Source organism: Papio anubis, chromosome 3 (genome assembly GCF_008728515.1).
Source record: "Papio anubis isolate 15944 chromosome 3, Panubis1.0, whole genome shotgun sequence".
Lineage (NCBI taxonomy): Eukaryota > Metazoa > Chordata > Mammalia > Primates > Cercopithecidae > Papio > Papio anubis.
This window is the reverse complement of record NC_044978.1, coordinates 136,275,533-136,294,165: the sequence shown is the minus strand read 5'-3', so window position 1 is coordinate 136,294,165 and position 18,633 is coordinate 136,275,533. Positions and strand designations below refer to the sequence as shown.

Here is an 18,633-nt window from a genome sequence, read left to right as displayed (position 1 = left end):
TAGAGACTTAAATGTTAGACCTAATACCATAAAAACCCTAGAAGAAAACCTAGGTAATACCATTCAGGACATAGGCATGGGCAAGGACTTCATGTCTAAAACACCAAAAGTAACCGCAACAAAAGCCAAAATTGACAAATGGGATCTAATTAAACTAAAGAGCTTCTGCACAGCAAAAGAAACTACCATCAGAGTGAACAGGCAACCTACAGAATGGGAGAACATTTTTGCAATCTACTCATCTGACAAAGGACTAATATCCAGAATCTACAAAAAACTCAAACAAATTTACAAGAAGAAAACAAACAACCCCATCAAAAAGTGGGCAAAGGATATGAACAGACATTTCTCAAAAGAAGACATGCATACAGCCAACAGACACATGAAAAAATGCTCGTCATCACTGGCCATCAGAGAAATGCAAATCAAAACCACAATGAGATACCATCTCACACCAGTTAGAATGGCAATCATTAAAAAGTCAGAAAACAACAGGTGCTGGAGAGGATGTGGAGAAATAGGAACACTTTTACACTGTTGGTGGGATTGTAAACTAGTTCAATCATTGTGGAAAACAGTATGGCGATTCCTCAAGGTTCTAGAACTAGAAATACCATATATTAGCCATCCCATTACAGGGTATATGCAAAAGATTATAAATCATGCTGCTATAAAGGCCAAACACCGCATTATGTTTATTGCGGCACTATTCACAATAGCAAGACTTGGAATTAACCCAAATGTCCATCAGTGACAGACTGGATTAAGAAAATGTGGCACATATATACCATGGAATACTATGCAGCCATAAAAGGATGAGTTTGTGTGTCAACTGTAGGGCCATGGATGCAGCTGAAAACCATCATTCTCAGCAAACTATTGGAAGAACAGAAAACCAAACACCGCATGTTCTCACTCATAGGTGGGAATTGAACAATGAGATCACTTGGACATGGGAAGGGGAACATCACACACTGGGGCCTATTATGGGGAGGGTGAAGGGGGAGGGATGGCATTGGGAGTTATACCTGATGTATATGACGAGTTGATGGGTGCAGCACACCAACATGGCACAAGTATACATATGTAACAAACCTGCACGTTGTGCACATGTACCCTAGAACTTAAAGTATAATTAAAAACAAAAAACAAAAAACAAAAAAACATTCAAAGATGCTTTTCTAAATGGTAGAGAAAGGCAACTTGATTGTTGAATCCATCACAGGGATCACTGTGACTGAAGACAGACTTCCGAATTCTTCTCTGACTTGCTATTTAATAGTCCTACTGGCTGAGCATGGTGCTCACGCCTGTAATCTCAGCACTTTGGGAGGCTGAGGTGGGCAGATCGTTTAAGTTCAAGAGTTTGAGACCAGCTTGGGCAACATGAGGAAATCCCTTCTGCAAAAAATACAAACATTAGGGAGGCTGAGGTGGGCGGATCTCCTGAGCTCAGGAGATCAAGACTGCAGTAAGCCATGAGCGTGCCACTGCACTCCAGCCTGGGTGACAGAGTGAGACTCTGTCTCAAAAAAAAAAAAAAAAGAAAAAAGTTATAATTCTGGCATATAGTATGCACTCTCTTTCTCTCCAAAGAGTATTGGGAAGTTAGTCACCCTACCTGATGGAGGGGCCTAAAAGAAAAAACTTATTCCCTAACCAAAGTGGAAGAGAATTAACCAGTCGATTTCTCTATGAGCAGAGTAACAACAGATACACTATTGCTTACCAAAAAAAATTTATATATATATATATATATATATACACACACACACACACACACACACATATATATATATAAAACCAACACTTGTGAAACAACCACCCAACTTAATAAAACACCATCAATAACGTTGAAACTATGTACCTCTCCATCACATCACCTTGCCTTCTCCCCTTCTCCCTCTATTAATTGCTAATCAGATTTTTGCATTTATCATTGTCATGTGCTTCACAGTTCCTTTTTAAGAGTGCAATATTCAAATTCCTCTTCATGGTCTACAACATACCATCAACAGGAGGTCAACAGGGTATATACAACGTAGATGCTCAAGACTCAATGTGTATTGACAGGAATAGCAATACAACCCAGTTTATACATAATTACCTAAAGTTTTTAAGTAGTATAGCTGCAATTTATATTTCATTTTAATTAAAAATCACCATAAATATGATGCAAACAACTGAGCCAATCACTGGGGCCCTGGTTGTCAGCAGCATTACCCGTGGAGGGCAGTTTTTTCTCTGCGATAATATTCTTCGCTTTGCTCCCAGTCAGTGTCATTCAGCTTATTATTTTTTAGTGGCCTAAAAGCTTTGCTCCTCTTACTAACTCAGCAGCCAAGAGCAAGTTCTATCTTCAGAATCTGGGTGATATTTTGAGAAAATAAAACTATTTCTTCTCAACAAGCCTGTGCATATGAACAGTCAGGGACTGATTTTCTGGTTTATGGATTATCAAAAACCCTTTGCTCCTTTTTCCTTGCTTTTGGCCATTTCACTGCTCATTAGTATTGCCACTGAAGAGTGGACAGGAAAAATAAAAAGAAAAAAAATCAAAGCAGTCAGTTTTGCTATTTATTAACTGTTTATTAGCCACAACATGAACTGTTGTGGAGAAAAATAGAAGCATTGGCCAGTTAGTTTGTGAACAATCTGTTATGTTCAGTTTTCAATGTTTTTCCTGTTTTCAATCACATCTATATAATTAAAAGTCTATATAAATATATTTTCCTAATAATAGTTATGAAACTTGTAAAGAAACTTTATTTTACTTCTGCCGTAGGGCAAGCTTTTTCCATCATGGTCAAATGTCATAAATGTCAAATGTCATGAATGTCAAATGTCATAAAACTATCATTTTCACTGATGTTTTATACATACAGCAGTGAGGATAGATTAGTAATATGAAAGAACAGTGTACTATTAACTTTGAAAGTGAGAGTAAAAAAGGCAATTTAATTTTTCTCTACCCAAGAAATCATGCTTAATGGAATATCTGATGTACGGTATTAAATTTAGAAAAGATCTCATTAGCTTAATTAATTACAAAATAACCAAATCTTAATGCCTCCTCCTTCATTACTTAAGCTTGCATGAGAACTACTGACATCTATTTAAAAAAAATAAAAGAATTAAAAAATAATTCTTCCTTAGATTTGAAATTGGCATGATTGTATTTACTTTGTAGCCTATAGCTACAATATGGTGAACCATCAGAAAGCTGAGAAATGAGATTTCTACTACAAAGACCATTTGTATGTGATAACTTCCTGATCCCATTTATATGTCTTTTTCCAAAATATATGCTTTTATGGCACCTTTAGGCTACCAGAAAAAATGGCATTTATTGAATTATCACAATCTCCAGTGCCATAGTAGACCACAGTCATTCAGCTGGGAGTTCTGAATTGTTCTACCTTCAGCTTCCTAATGTTATAATATTTTCTCAGAAGGCAGATACTCCTGAAAGTTCTAAGGATACGAAACTTGTCTTTTGTCAATGAGCTGTATTCCTATAACAACATAATAGGTCTAAAAAACATCTGGTGAAACACCCAAAAATGTCACATGTTATGGTTTCATGTAACCCTAAATCAATATGTTCTGCAAATGGAACATGAGATGTGAGTCATAATTTCTCAGCTTGAAATTAATGGATTATAGAAAATGTCCAAACTCACCATGATTACAACACAAGAGAAGAGTAGTCCCGCTTACATCTGTGGATGAAGCATCACCCACATTAATAAGGTGTTACAAATTGAAAAACAATTTAAGAAGAAATGTATAATGGTTCTCACATAGGCCATGCTTCCACTGGGCTATGCTGAGAGTTGTTGGTATATCTAAAAAGAAAATTCAGTAGTTTCCTGTTATTTCCATTCACAGAAGCAGCAAAGGAGATCTGGATTCTGAGTAGCAAGATAGCAACTGCCACTAAATCACCAACACAATTTTGTCTGTGGTCAGACTGCAGAGATTATCAGAAGGAGGAATCAGTCTTCTGGATTTGAATTCACTTTAAGCATCATGCAACAGAACAACAGGACGGGTTCTCTTTTTTTTTTTTTTTTTTTTGAGTTGGAGTTTCACTCTTATCACCCAGGCTGGAGTGCAATGGCACAATCTCAGCTCACTGCAACCTCCACCTCCCAGGTTCAAGCAATTCTCCTGCCTCAGCCCCTGAGTAGCTGGGATTACAGGCACACAGCACCATGCCCAGACAACTTTTATATTTTTAGTAGAGATGGGGTTTCACCCTGTTGATCAGGCTGGTGTTGAACTTCTGACCTCAGGTGATCCACGCGCCTCAGCCTCCCGAAGTGTTGGGATTACAGGTGTGAGCCACCGCGTGTAGCCAGGACTAGTTCTCTTGTCTCACCACAGCTGCTAAGATATTATCTGGTCTTTGGATTTTAAGATATTAAGCCAATCAATAATATGATGTTTTAATGATGTTGAAGTTACATATAGTAAACACTTCAGCAGTGTTAGGGTTTCACTCCAACTTAAGTTTCAATTTAAGTCCACGTAGCATTTCCTTCAAATGATATTTCACCACCCCAAGAAGCTATGAACTAGTAAATAGAAAATATCTTTCAATGTTCTGTATTTCATTAATCAAGTTCCTGGGCTCCAGTCAGAAAACAATTTGCTTTTTTTGTCAGTCATTGCTATTCTCAAACTGTAAGACTCCTATCTTCTCATCGTTCAAATATCCCATATTTACATATCAATTAACAGATGTATCAGAGCAGAAACAACCATGTGATATCCATATCACATTGTTTCCACAAGAAGAAATGTTTTTATAGAGGACATAACAATTATAACAACAAAGAACACAAAAAATATTATTCATCTGCTATTAGCATGCTTATTTTAGTACAGATATTATTATTTCAGGTGCAAAATCAAAATACACAACTTATGGGTATATTAATACTAATGAAAGAACTAAGATTCATATTCAAAAGGCTGAAATCTGAGGTTACTAAATTTAGAACATTTCCTTTCCTCATGTCCACCTATGACTGAAAATCTAGCACCCATTGTTTAGCGCAAAGTAAAAGATCCATAAAAGGAAATATTTAAATGTGTCACAGAAATCACATGAATACAATATGCCTAATGAATTTATTGTATCTATTTAATTTTTATGCTGCAATGATAAACTTTGCCCTGTAATTACTACAGGTTGAGTATCCTTTATCTGAAATGCGTGGGTCATGAAATGTTTTGGATTTCAGAATTTTTTCAGATTTTGGAATAGTTGCATATCAATAACGAGATAGCTTGGGGATGGGACTACATGTAAACATTAAGTTCATTTATGCTTCATATATACCTTATACACAAAGCCAGAAGGTAAGGTAATTTCATAAAACTTTTTTCTATAATGTTGTGCATCCATCTCATGAGGTAGGTCATGTGTGGAATTTTCCATTTGTGGGTATCATGTCAGTGTTGAAAAGTGTCAAATGTTGGGGCATTTGGATTTCAGATTTTTGGATTAGGGATCCTCAACACATATATCCTTTTTGTCCCCGTACACATTAAAAACTTTAAAACTGTTTTTCCAAAGTGATGTTTTAAGCAAATCAAATTCATAACAGAATTTACTCAGAGGAAATTTATAATGGATTTAAATTCGTCTATTATAACAAAATAATTTTATGCATTTTAATACCACTAACAGAATGAAATATTGTGTGTTCCTGGAATTAGTACATATTTATGACATTTGAAATGTTATAGCAATACTATGTAAAATGTAATCTGCTCTTAAGTTCAGATAAAAAATTTCTATGATATTTGAATGGCAACCTGGGAAACTAAATGAAATCTAAACTCTAAACTTCTCTCTCAGGTTAATTTCAGTATGTTTGGCCTGGTGTTACTTGATTCAAATCATAAAAAAAAAAGAAAAAGACAACAAAAACAGCTTTCCTTACTATTTGAACGTTTTCTATCCAAACTCGGAAATCATATAAGTTGAAAGAAAAAGGTGTATCAATTTTAAATCATTTTACTGATACTTCTCTTATGACTGAATATTTAGAAAATTATCATATATATACCAATGCCCAGCTGTAAAAGGAAATCCTTCCCTTTACCTAATATTCCCTTCCTTACCACTTTCTTATGACAAAACTCACAGAATTCCTCATATCCTATTAAATCTTCGGGTTCTCTACAATCAGTATTTTATCACTTTTAGTCCACTATAAGCACTTCCTTTGAAGTAATCTTTGTACTCAACATTTTCAAGTCCAGCAATCAAATCTCCATTTTCATACATACAATTTAACAGGGTTTCTCACTTCTCCTTCTAGAATTACTTTTCTCACATGGCTTCCAGAATACCATGTACTCCTGGTTTTCCTCCTGTCTCACAGGCTACTCATATTTCTCTTTTCCTGCATCCCTTGCTCTCCTTGGACTCAAACTTTTGGAATGCTAAATGACATAGTCTTGGAACTCTTCTCTCTCTGCATGTCTTCCTCTCTGTTCCTTTATTTTTATTTACGTATTTTATTATTATTTTCAGTCTTTTAATTTTATTTTTCCCTAAGTTATTGGGGTATTAGTGCTATTTGGTTACATGAGTAAGTTTCTTTAGGGGAGATTCATGAGAACCTGGTGCACTCATCACCAAAGCAATATACACTGCACCATATTTGTTGTTTTTTATCCCCACCAACCCTTCTTCGCAAGTCCCGAAAGTCCATTGAATCATTCTTACGCCTTTGTGTCCTCATCCATTCCTGAATTATTTCACTTAGAATAATAGTTTCTAATCTCATCCAGGTCATTGCAAATGCTGTTAATTCATTCTCTTTTATGGCTGAGTAGTATTCCATCATATATATATATACACCAGAGTTTCTTTATTCACTCATTGATTGATAGGCATTTGGGTTGGTTCAATGATTTTGCTATTGTTAATTGTGCTGCTATAAACATGCATGTGCAAGTATCTTTTTTGAATAATGTCTTCTTTTCCTCTGGGTAGATATCTAGTAGTGGGGTGCTGCATTAAATGGTAGCTCTACTTTTGGTTCTTTAAGAAATCTCCACACTGTTTTCCTTAGCAGCTGTACTAGGTTACATTCCCACCAGCAGTGTAGAAGTGCTCCCTGATAGCCACATCCTTGCCAACATCTACTGTTTTTTGATTCTTTGATTATGGCCATTCTCACAGGAGTCTATATTGACAATGATATATTCCCCGAATATACAGCTCAAATCCCAAACTCACCTCTAAATTTCAGGATCATATAATAAACTTCCAATTTAAACTCTCAAGTTTGATGTCTAATAGAAATACAAAATTTAATAAATGCACATTTTGATTTGTACCCTAAATTTGCTTATGCCCCCATATTCCGAATATTAGTAGTAACACATTTACCCCATGTATTTGGGTAAAATACCTTGGAAGCCTCTTTACTTTCTCTGGATCTCTCCTACCTGACTCATCTATCAGAAAATCCTGTTTTTCTTATCTTCACATTATGTCCACAATCTGACAACTGTACATTTAGCTAAGTTACCACCTTGATCCAATTTGCTATTGTCAATTTGTACTTCTTCTCTATCCAGTGAACTTAAGCAAAGAATGTTATCTTTCTAAAATACAAACTATTTCATATCACACATTTTACCTTAACCCAAAATACTTAGAAGATTTAAATCCCTTACCATGACCTGTAAGTCCCTACAGAATCTTCCCCAGTGCCCTCTCAGACCCCATTTACTTCCATTTCCTGCTATTCTCACTGAGTTATACTCCAATTGGCTTTAAAGATATTTCTTAAGTAAACTAAGCGGATTTTCGTAGTGTCTTATCTCACGGCCATCATTCTTGCTATATCCTCTGACTGAATTATTCTTCATCAGATATCCACATGGTTCACATCCTTTCTTTAGATCAAGTCTCTATTCCAATGAAAACGTACTTTGTCACCCTTCATTCCCTCATTTTACTTCATAGCATTTATCAGTATTTGACATCACATCATATATTTTCTTATCTGGTTGTCTCTTCCATGAGAATGTAAGTTCCTTATATACAAAAACTTAGCTTGCTGGTTCAACATTTTAATTTTAGAGACCAAAAGCAATGCTTCATACAGAGTAGATTCAGAATAAAATGTTTGCTGAATAAAAGAAAATTCTCCCAATTAGCACACATACTACATGTCGGTAGCAATGCTTATATTACCATACAGTTTCAGAAATATTAACTTCTAGAATTATAATGACTTTATTAAGGAAGCAAATACCTTATTTAAGCTTACTTAGGATAGATCAGGTACTCTGAGCAATAAAATGAGATTCTTTTTAAAATAGTACTTTTAATTATTTTAAAGAAAAACATAAGCAAATTGCTATTGTTATATAATTTATTACCTAATGTTTTTCATTTTAAAAATCTGTTAATAAGGAACGTGACTACAGAGTGATTTAAGAACATTTAAGACCATAAGTAGGTATTTAGTGTTTAGCTTCTGGTGTTCACTTGGCTTCCCTCTATTTACTCAAGAAGCTTTCGGGGGGTCAATCCAGCCTCAGCTTCACATTGATGACTACTTGGTGAACAACAGGAGGATAAAACATGAAAACCTGAAGCAGGAGTCCAGTGTAGTGAAGAACTTTGAATTGGTTGCTTTCTTTATAGTCTACTTTTTGTTTGTAGTGATATGAAGCATATGTTAATATTCCTGATGCACTCCCAGTTTGCAAATTCTAAAGGCCAGTGTCCCTCCAGTTAGTGTTAATAAACACTAATTTTGCAGTGTTCTATAGGAGTAATGCTGTAGGTAATACCTTGATACTAATAATAGACAAAGTGAAAACAAGATCGAAAACAAAAAACTAATCTAGCTCTCTCAATCAGATACTAGTTATCTAGAATATCTGATGAAGAAATATACATAATTTTTGTTTGCAACAAAACATCTTCAATTTAAAGAGTTCTTAATTTGAGTAATTAAGATTTTATGTTCCTTATTTCCTCTTGTATTTCCTTTTTTGAAGTTCACTCTCAGGCAGCTATTAATTATCACCACACTTGACTGTATCTCTTCTCCCAATTCCTTTCTGTTACTCCTTAAATATAGCAATTTTTCTCCATTTAGTTTATATAGTCTTAGAGATTAAATGAACATTAGTCTAAATCTTATTTTAGGGTTAATAAAAATGAAGACTAAAGAATTAAATAACTTTCCAATATATTCAATTAGCTATTTATAAACTGAGATTTAGTCCAAAACCTTCTAAATTCTAATTCAGAATACTTTTTTTATTATACCTTAACATTGCCCAAGTGTTTGTCAAATTCTCTTAAATATGTGTTCACATCAATATACTAAAATTCACCAATTTAAATGACGTGAATCCATAGGTGTTCTAATAATCAGTTCCAGAACTGTCTTAGTATTTTTTCTTATCTTTTAGACAACTGTCTAATCATTTAATTTTACTCTGAGTTGTTAATAATACATTATTCCAACTAATAATTAATGAATTTTGGTATAGGGCAAAAATCTAACATAAGACAAACTGTTCATTCACTTATTTAACCTAGTCTTGCATTCTCTGACAATGTGAGTTTGCCAATGTTAAAACGAAATTATCGGATTAAAAGTTGCCCTAAATTTCATCCTCCATTATTCTTATAATGAAATACACCAGAAAGAAAATTGTGCCTTTTTACGAAACAAATAAATTACTATGTGAGCATAGTCACGAGTTTTACACGGACAAATAAACCCTATAATTGTGGTACTTGTAGTGATAGTAGTGGTGGAGGTGGAACTATGCAAGGAATCGATACAATGCATACAATTAACCAGGCAAAAATTATCTGAAAACATGTATGGTCATTCATAAAACTCAATGGCTGGTATTATTTTTAGGTATATTTGTGTCCATGTATTTTTTTTTCACAACTCTATTTTTACATGTTTTGTCTCACAAACAACAATCAGTTTGAGACCTCAAGTATCCCACAGGTGAGCAGAGCTACCACAGTTAGAAGCTGCTTAACAAACTACTTTATTCACCAATGTGTGTTTACTCCAGCAGTGTTAAACACACTTGCATCCTTCCTGGTGTCTTAGATTTTATTCATAGAGAATAAGTATTAGGTTAAGAAGATATTTCTCCTGTATTTTAAATACGAGAAAAAAATTGTATCACTATGTCTAGCAATCTAATTTGTTTAGAGGGTATCAGGTGTGTTGGTATGTCCTAGCATTAAATTCTTACAAGAATAAGAGACAGGGATAATATTTATTTTTCTAGTTTGAAAATAAAAACTATCTATATCTTACAGCATCACAAAACTCATTAAAATTACTTTTTTCCTGAGAATTTTAAAAATATTTCATGTGGTTTTCAAGTAATAATAATAATAATAAAAACAGCTCAGAATGCAGTGACACCTAATGGCAAAGTTATCTTTATAAGCCATAAATGTATTTTCTAATAAACATTATCCTATAGTAATACTTTCTAAGTATTGCTACTTTACTCACCAATATGCTGTCTATAATCTAAAATAGACAAATAGACTGTCTATAATCTAAAATATCATGATGATCCAATAGAAATGTGAATATCTTTTTAAAATAAAGTAATATACATAGGTGAAGAAAAAAACTTCTAGATTAAAAAGTGTGGTTTTAAAATTGCAATGACCCTTTAAGATAAAATTTTCATATGATAAAATCAGCCTAAGATATCAGAATGGAATAAAGTGTAGCTTCCATTGCTCCTAACCATTTCAACTGACTTTTATTTTTGAATAAATCAAAAGTTAATCACCTTGATTTTTATTCATATTTGTCTTACAATTTATAACAGATATTTAGTGGATGTACATTTCACCTGGAGTAGAAAGCAAAGGCCCTTAGTGTAATGGCTTATTAGTCATGTCATAGTTGATATCTTTGATTAATAACAACATTGTCTAACTTAATACACACTTGAATTGTGCTTCAAATAACTGTATTAATGATACAGAGAAGAATAGTAAAGCCAAGTCCCTTAGTACTTTCTAGAAGTTTACACAGTTACCACAAACTTCAGGAACAAACGACTACTAAAAGTAGAAAAAGGATAAAATATCATTGAGACATCTTACACAATCCAAAAAATCCTTGAGGAGTCCCGGGGGTTATCATTAACCAATGCAAATCATGTAGCCAACTGAAAAAAAAAATTGGTAGAACAACAGCACATCTTCTGGGAAAGCTTTTACATTCTATAATTGACAAAATAATCCTTAGTGCAGAAGTAAGAATAACTGGTATTTTACATTTACAATCTATTATTGTTTTTAATGTGTTGACACCTTTTATTTACCCGATTTTGTACTTTAATTTGAACATTCTCATAATAAAAGTATTCCGTGGATTGTCTTGTGTTTCTCAAACATAATGTCACCGTTGATTATGATTTCAGACTATAAAGTATCATCTGTTTATGAGAAAAACATGAATAAATGCATCTTTCCTACTCCATGTTGACATAAGGTATTTTACTATGACTGATAACAATAAAAATATGCTAGTGATTTGTGTAATATATGAATAAGTACACTGTTTGAGTGTTCCCTTGTAGAGATATATAACTGAGGATAGCTAATTTACAATCAGTTCTGTGAGCACAGGAACCAGATAAAGAAAGGAGCATATATTAAACTATTAAAGCATGAGATCTTCCATAGTTGATATGAAGCAAAACAGAAACTGTGCAGTTGACTGGAAATGCCACCTAATCCCTGCTTAATTAAAGCAGTGCTCTAAACTCCTGTTGTGTTTAGGGAGTAAAGAATGTGGGACGACTGCTGTATGAAGAAAATAGCAGTCAGCGTGGCTAATCTCAAAGACTTTGGAGCTTTCTAGCTACATAAATCAGAGCGACTTCTGAATAGCTTCATAAAACACAATATCATTGCCATTCTACTCACGACTTTTTGGTTCTTCCTACAGCATGCAGATCATTAGGAAACTTCTAAGCAATCAAGTAATGTGGGTCTGATGAAATTACTCAATCAATGCATAGGCTCAAAGTAGAAGCATAATTCAAAATTGCATAGTTTTTATATGTCAAAAGACCTTTCTTTTATTGGGGCAAAGAAGATCACAATGGAAGTGATTCATTTTTAAATACTATCTGGTTGTTTATCTACGTGTGGATGTGTATTATAAAATATACATAATTATTAAATATTTTAAAATATTATTTGATTGAAACTCAAAGTAATTATAAAATTGTGCATTTTTGACTGAAATAAATACATTTTCATTTCAATCATTATGGTTTAACCATTATGTCTCATCACTGTAGTGAATCAATAAGTTTAACAAAACATATTAGAGTTTAAAATGTGTAATTGACCTTATTAAACTACTGGCATGAGGTAAAAACCGAAGAGAAAGAGAAAGAAGGAGATTATTTTCATGTATATACAATTTGGTTCAATACCAAAATAATTCAGTATATAAAAAGCCTCTTAGAGCAGTGTCTTTTTATCTTTCCAGTTTGCCTGAACTACATAGTGCAGCTACTTTCTGCATGAACACATCACATGAGGCTGGGAAAACCTTTCATTTCTGCATATCTCCTTCCATCGCTGGAGTGAAATACCCCTTCCCTCCAGTTTCATCACATTCATTCCTTCAGTCCTGAGCTAATACATTTCCCCGTAGACATATTTCTCACGTTAAATATTTAAATGAAGGCAATCACCTCCTAAAGAAAATTAATTCTTTTCCTATTCAACCAAGTAAGTAAACTAATCCAGTTCATGTTAACTGGTGCTTTACAATTTTAATATGGACGTTCGGTTTTGAATTTACTATACTTTTGCTGAGAGTAGGAGTGGAGGCATTGAATTACACACATACTACCCGTGATCATTTTTTTATTTTTTTATTTAGGAGTTAATGTTTTTCAATATATTATAAAAGATAAAGATTTTGAAACAATTTGCTAGCCCCATGACAATATTAGATAGTCTATACAACAGCTTAGTATCTCACCTAATGTACTAATTGTATTCAAGTCAAATTAATTGTCTCAGAAGTAACTATATCTGCTAGTAGGATATACACATTTAATGCATACAACCAACCTTCTAAATTTGTACACAGCTACTTTTTTTTAATGTGATTATAAATAAGTAAGCCAAGTCACTCTGACAGACAACAGTATACAAAACGAAAAACACAACAGTTTTGTTCTATTTTGAAACAGATGTCCAGACTGCATTGAAAAATAGTATTTAACAGTAAGGGATAGCAAAAGCTGTAGGTATTTGTAAATAATGTATTTATCGTGCAGACCACAGAATAAGCGGTTAAAAAAAGCATTTTTCCACAGGCTTTCCCTCCTGAGAGATGAGGAACCTACATCAGAAATCCCTAATCATACAATGAGTATAAAGGTATTATGATTATATATTTGCATTCCCGCTCCAATCATTTACAACTGGATATAAACGTATGCCATTTCTTTAAAAGGAGCATAGTTCATTTCTGAACTCTATCAGAATATTGCTGAACCACTCAATGAGATCATAATTTCTTGCTGAAAAGTTCTGAATCTGCAGGCACTGTTAGCCACCAGGCAAAACGGGATCCAGCAGGCAAGCTATTAGTGCTTGATTTACTTAATGCACAAATGCTAGGTTTTCTGAATCCTGACCTCATTACCCCTTGCACAGACAGACAGTTCTACTGATATAAATGATAGAGAATGGCAGACATGTTTACAAAGACAGCGTCTGAGACCAAGAGAGGGAGCCCCCTGGAGCTGAGAGGCTGGCCACTGTGGGCGCGCACGCCAGACAGAAATCCCTCGCTTGGGCGGGCACAATCGCCACCTGCGGCAGGTTCCCCTACCAGGAGTGTGTGTACGTGTGTGTATGTGTATGTGTGTTGCGCGGTGGAGAAGCAGGGGTACAGAAAGGGGAGAAGCTGTGACCCATCTGTCGCCTCAATTTGCAGAACACCAAGCCATGCGTACAGATAAAAGTCCTGTGCCCAGAAAAATTCCCCCAAAGGAACCTCTCTGCAGTCCAGCAAAGAAACCTTGCTGACTCGGGAAGCGAATTTCCGAAAAAGAACTCGTCGCATTAACGGAGAAAAGGCTGCAAGAACCTGTCGCCGCTCAGCTCTCACGGATTAGCAAGTGAGAAGAGTTGGTGCCTGAAGCTGCGAGCGCTGTGCATGATAATGACGCGCAGCCCCCCGCCCGCCCCCGCTCGCCACGGCCAGTCCCGGCCAGTCTGGTTGCCAATAGGTGGGGCCACTAGCATCTCAGAGCCGGCTCGGCAGTCCTTCTCAGAGTCGGGGCCCGCATTAGTCCTGGCGCCTTCGCTGTCTGCCTTGCGCGGCTACTCGGAGTTGACTGCTAGGCGAGGCGAGGCGAGGCGAGGGAAGGCGGATATCTACTAGGCAGACCCTGGGAGCGGCCTGCGCACATTCGTTTCCCCGCTTTTCCCAAGCGCCCCGGGGCCAGTTTCTCCGCCGCGCCAGGCCCGGGGAGCGTGTCCGAGGAGGCGAGGCACGCGACTCCCAGTCCTTGGCGACACTGCCGCCAGCCCCTCCCGCCACCATCTCAAAGACTCCACGCGAGGATCATAAAGCCAAGAGGACGTCAGAAGAGAGGGTGGCTGGGGGCGCATCCGGCACCCCGTCACCATCGCACTAAGCTGCGGCGAACTCAGCCGGCTCACGTTGCAAAACCACCTGTTCGATCCGAAGGGAGCGCCCCCTACCCGCACCCCCTGCCCCCGGCCCAGTTCTCTTCATCTCACAGGTGACATCTCCTCTGCTCCCCCAAAGATAAATTTTTAAATGGAGCAAATGTACATCCGGGAAAAAATATGGAAGAGTCAATTAAACTCCCTTTCCCCACACACTTAGAATGCCCCTGCACTTCCCCGCACACACTCACACTCAGGTCAACTCGAGACCCCCACGCACCCAGCCACATTCCACGAATCACCGCGAAACAACAGCACAAGTCAGTCGAGGTTCGAGCATCCACATCCTTTCAGAAAACTGAGCAAGTGTGAGGGAAGGGTAGCGGGAAGGGGCAATGAACTGAAGCCACCTCAACAAGACACACAGAGGGCGGAGAGGGGGAAAGCAAAGGGGAAACATTTGAGAACTGAAACGGTGAAAGTAACCACGAGCTGCACCAACCCTTTCTTACCGATGTGAATGATCGAATCTGCATTCGCCGAGTCCCAGGTTCGAGACCACCAGATGGACAAAACCAAGAGCAAGGGGAAAACTTCCATCTCCTCTTATGCCGATTCTCTTGGAGGATGGATGTTCTTCCAATTTTTCTTTTCTTTTTTTTTTTTTTTTCCAAACAGTCCAAAGAGTTTGAGGTCACGGTGGAGTTTAGCGCAGCGTTTTCTTTTTTTTTTTCTAAATTCCTATTGCCAGAGCAAAGCCTTTTATCGTCGCCGAAAAAGGCAGAAGGGAATGACAGAAAGAGCCCAGCCTGAGGAAACCTCCTTCGCAAAGCCGTGTCACTTGGAGGGGAATTTTGGCATCGCCAGAGTTGTTTGCAGTTTGGCTTTTGAAAAATATATCCAGCCTCGACTGCTCTTGGGCAGCGGGAGAGGCTGGAGCTCAGATCAGACCCATCGCTGCGCGGGGGCCGCGGGTCTCAGGTCCCAGCTCCGCAGCAACTTCCAACACCCCCTTCACGCCGGATGTGCCCCCTTCCCTTCACCCTCCCGAACCAAAGAAGACCCCAGCCCCCGCCCCTACAGCCCGCAGAGAATCACTGGTCTTCGCTGCCAGAATCTAAGTGGAAAGGAAAGATTAGGAGATTCCAAGCGGAGCAGCCAGATTCCACCAGGGAGGGGGGAAAAAGCCCTCTCCAAGAGGGGTAGAAAAAGTGAACTTCAAGGTAATGCAGATAGTAATGCAGAGAAAATTCCCTTTCTGCGTGAGGCGCGGAACGCAGCTTGGCGAGGCGGGCCCAGGGAGCCGGTTTGCTGGGGCGCGGTGGCGGGGGAGTTGCGCCGGGCGCGAGCAGCGGGGCCGGGCCAGAGGAGGGAAGCCGCCGCGGGTTGCAGGATGCTTTTGGAGCGGTTCGCCTGGCGGGATGCAGGAAGCAAGGAGCGAGCCTGGCAGCTTCAGCACCAGCCCCACGTTGCCTAGAAATGGATCACCTAGGAGAAAGAGCGAGCCTGCGAGAGAGCGGTGCTGTCAGGCGGAGAGAGGGGGAAACCAAGAGAGGAAGAGCTTCTCTCTAATAACCACCTCCTCCCCCTATCTGCAATACAAGGGAGAAACAAAATAGTGCTCTCATTTCCCATGGAATCTTCAACCGGGACTGAGAAAAAGGCAGGACTGTAAGAGAAAAGACATTGAAGCTTTTTTTTTTTTTTTTCTTGTTTCTTTCTTTTACGAGGTTAAATGCAACCTAAAAAAGCCACCCCACTTATTTAACCTTGCTAGTCTCTAACAGGTATCAGACTTTTTTCTAGTCTTTGCCTGGAATTAGTCACATTGGTTGAAAACAAATTAGGGACACCTGGTCACTTAGGGAAATAGAGACCTAGAAAGCTTTTAATGAGATTTCAATTATAAAGTTATAAAAAGGAGAGAACGTGCTAATTACCTTTTATACAATGATTTTTTTTTTCTGTCTCCAGTGTATTTTTTAGGCAATCAGGATAGAGAAAGGTTCCTGAAATCCTTTCTATTGATAGAAATTCTTCTCTATCAGGATAGAAAAGATCTTGAAATTAAAAAAAAAAAAAAAAGAATAATTAAATAAAACAGAAAAAATGTTTCAGTTAAACATTTGGTCAAAATATTTCATTGAGTAGCTTAATAACCTATGTAGATAAATTCCGAATGAGGAAGTTGGGTGCTCTCTTCCATGGAAAAAGCTGAGGAAGTCCTGAATGACAGCCTCTCAGTCTCCAGTGAAAGGATTTTCTGCAAGCTTATTCCTTAAGATAAAATCCTGATCATTGTGAATTCTTTTCTTACAATGATTGACTTAAATCAATCTGGCCTTATTGCAAACTGGAGATTTGTTAACACAGTCGAGGTCAGGTATTAATGTCATAATATTGTTTCAATTATAATTGGAATTCTTTAGGAATGTTGGACGTGTGAATGTCAAACTCATTACACAACCTTTCAAAGCCTTACCTCCAAGTCTGGCAAACCTCTTTTCTTCTTGTTCCCTGACTTGAACCCTTCTCTCTAGTCTTCTGAATTGGGTTACTATTTTTCCAGACACAGTTGTACATTCTGACTTCCGGCTGTTTTCATTCATCTTCTACACTTTTTCCTGAACACTCCAGAAAATGTTTTGCTGCCATATTTTTACTTATGTTAATATTTCTTCTTGGAAAGCACACTCTCAGTTTGTCCTCCCAGCCACTCTCCTTCACTATCTCAAGAGTTAGTTCAAATTCCTTTTGCCCATGAAGTGGTGTCCAGTCCTTTAATGTGGAATAAATCCATCTATCTTCTATACTGTCATAACACACTCTATTTTGTATTAGAGTTAGACAGGACTACTACTAAATTAGATCATAAATGCCTTGACAGTGAAAACCAAAGCTTATTCACATTTTATTCAACACAGCATTTTACAGAGAACCCCTTTGTTGATTTGAATTTCATCACTTCCTTCTGAATCTGGAACAAACCAGTGCTTCCAAGAAGCATTTACTGATTACACTCAATTTTGATCATTCACTTATCTTTTGTTTCCATTAGTAGGCATTAACTCAATATTGATTATATTAATGGTGTTAATGTCACTCTACTTTATAAGGGTTTTGATGCAGTTCCATAGATTATACTTTACTTATTCAGACAATGAATTGAAAGAAGGTATTCACTCCCCATAGCTTGCTTCAAATATTATTTACATTGACGTTCTAAAAATTGATGTCATTATGTAGTCTATCAAGAAAAATTACAATATAACCATTTAACATGGAAAGAACACCATGGTATCTTAGAATAAGATAACTAGGAAGAACTTCAGAGCATTAACTAGTCCAGTCCTGGCTTAATGAGTGTCTGTCCTGAAGAAAGTCAAATATTGTATAGTCATACTCATAATGTTTCCCCTCTCGGAAATCTGTTTTAGTGTACTATGAGTAAAGCATTTTCGTTATTCCCTAATCCTCCAGTTTAGTAGTTTTCAAATGTAGATTCACTTTGAAATAATCTGGGAAGCTTTTTAAAATGATCACTTAAGGTTAATTTAATCAGAATCTCTGGAGTTTGCGACACAGCCTGTAATATATTCTATAGCCTCTATAGAGGGCTCTGCTATGCAGCCATAGTTCAGAATCACTGTTCTAATACTCAGACATTTAAATGAGTCTGGGTGACACATCACAAAAAGCCCGTAAGGTAAAATGACCACTCCTGCCAATCAGAAGAAACAGTAGAATCATGAGTTTTGCCTTTCCAAAAGTTACACAAGAAAGTTTAAATTTAACATTGGCTGTTTGATTTTTCAAGAATAACAATCATTCTTTTTACTGTTGAAATAATTTCTACATTCAATGATTCCTAATTAATAAATATATAATAAATATATATTAACTATATT

At 36.9% G+C, this 18,633-nt stretch overlaps 1 protein-coding gene across 1 annotated transcript in view; it reads right to left on the bottom strand.

The window, feature by feature from the left end:
• The window catches only part of GRID2 (glutamate ionotropic receptor delta type subunit 2), a 1,499,636-nt gene extending 1,484,119 nt beyond the window's left edge, over positions 1-15,517 (bottom strand). The window contains exon 1 of the mRNA XM_017959328.3: positions 15,238-15,517. Coding sequence (XP_017814817.1) covers positions 15,238-15,325 — 88 coding nt within the window. The 5' untranslated portion in view covers positions 15,326-15,517. The remainder of the gene's footprint in view (positions 1-15,237) is intronic.
• Between the last annotated feature and the right edge of the window lie 3,116 nt (positions 15,518-18,633).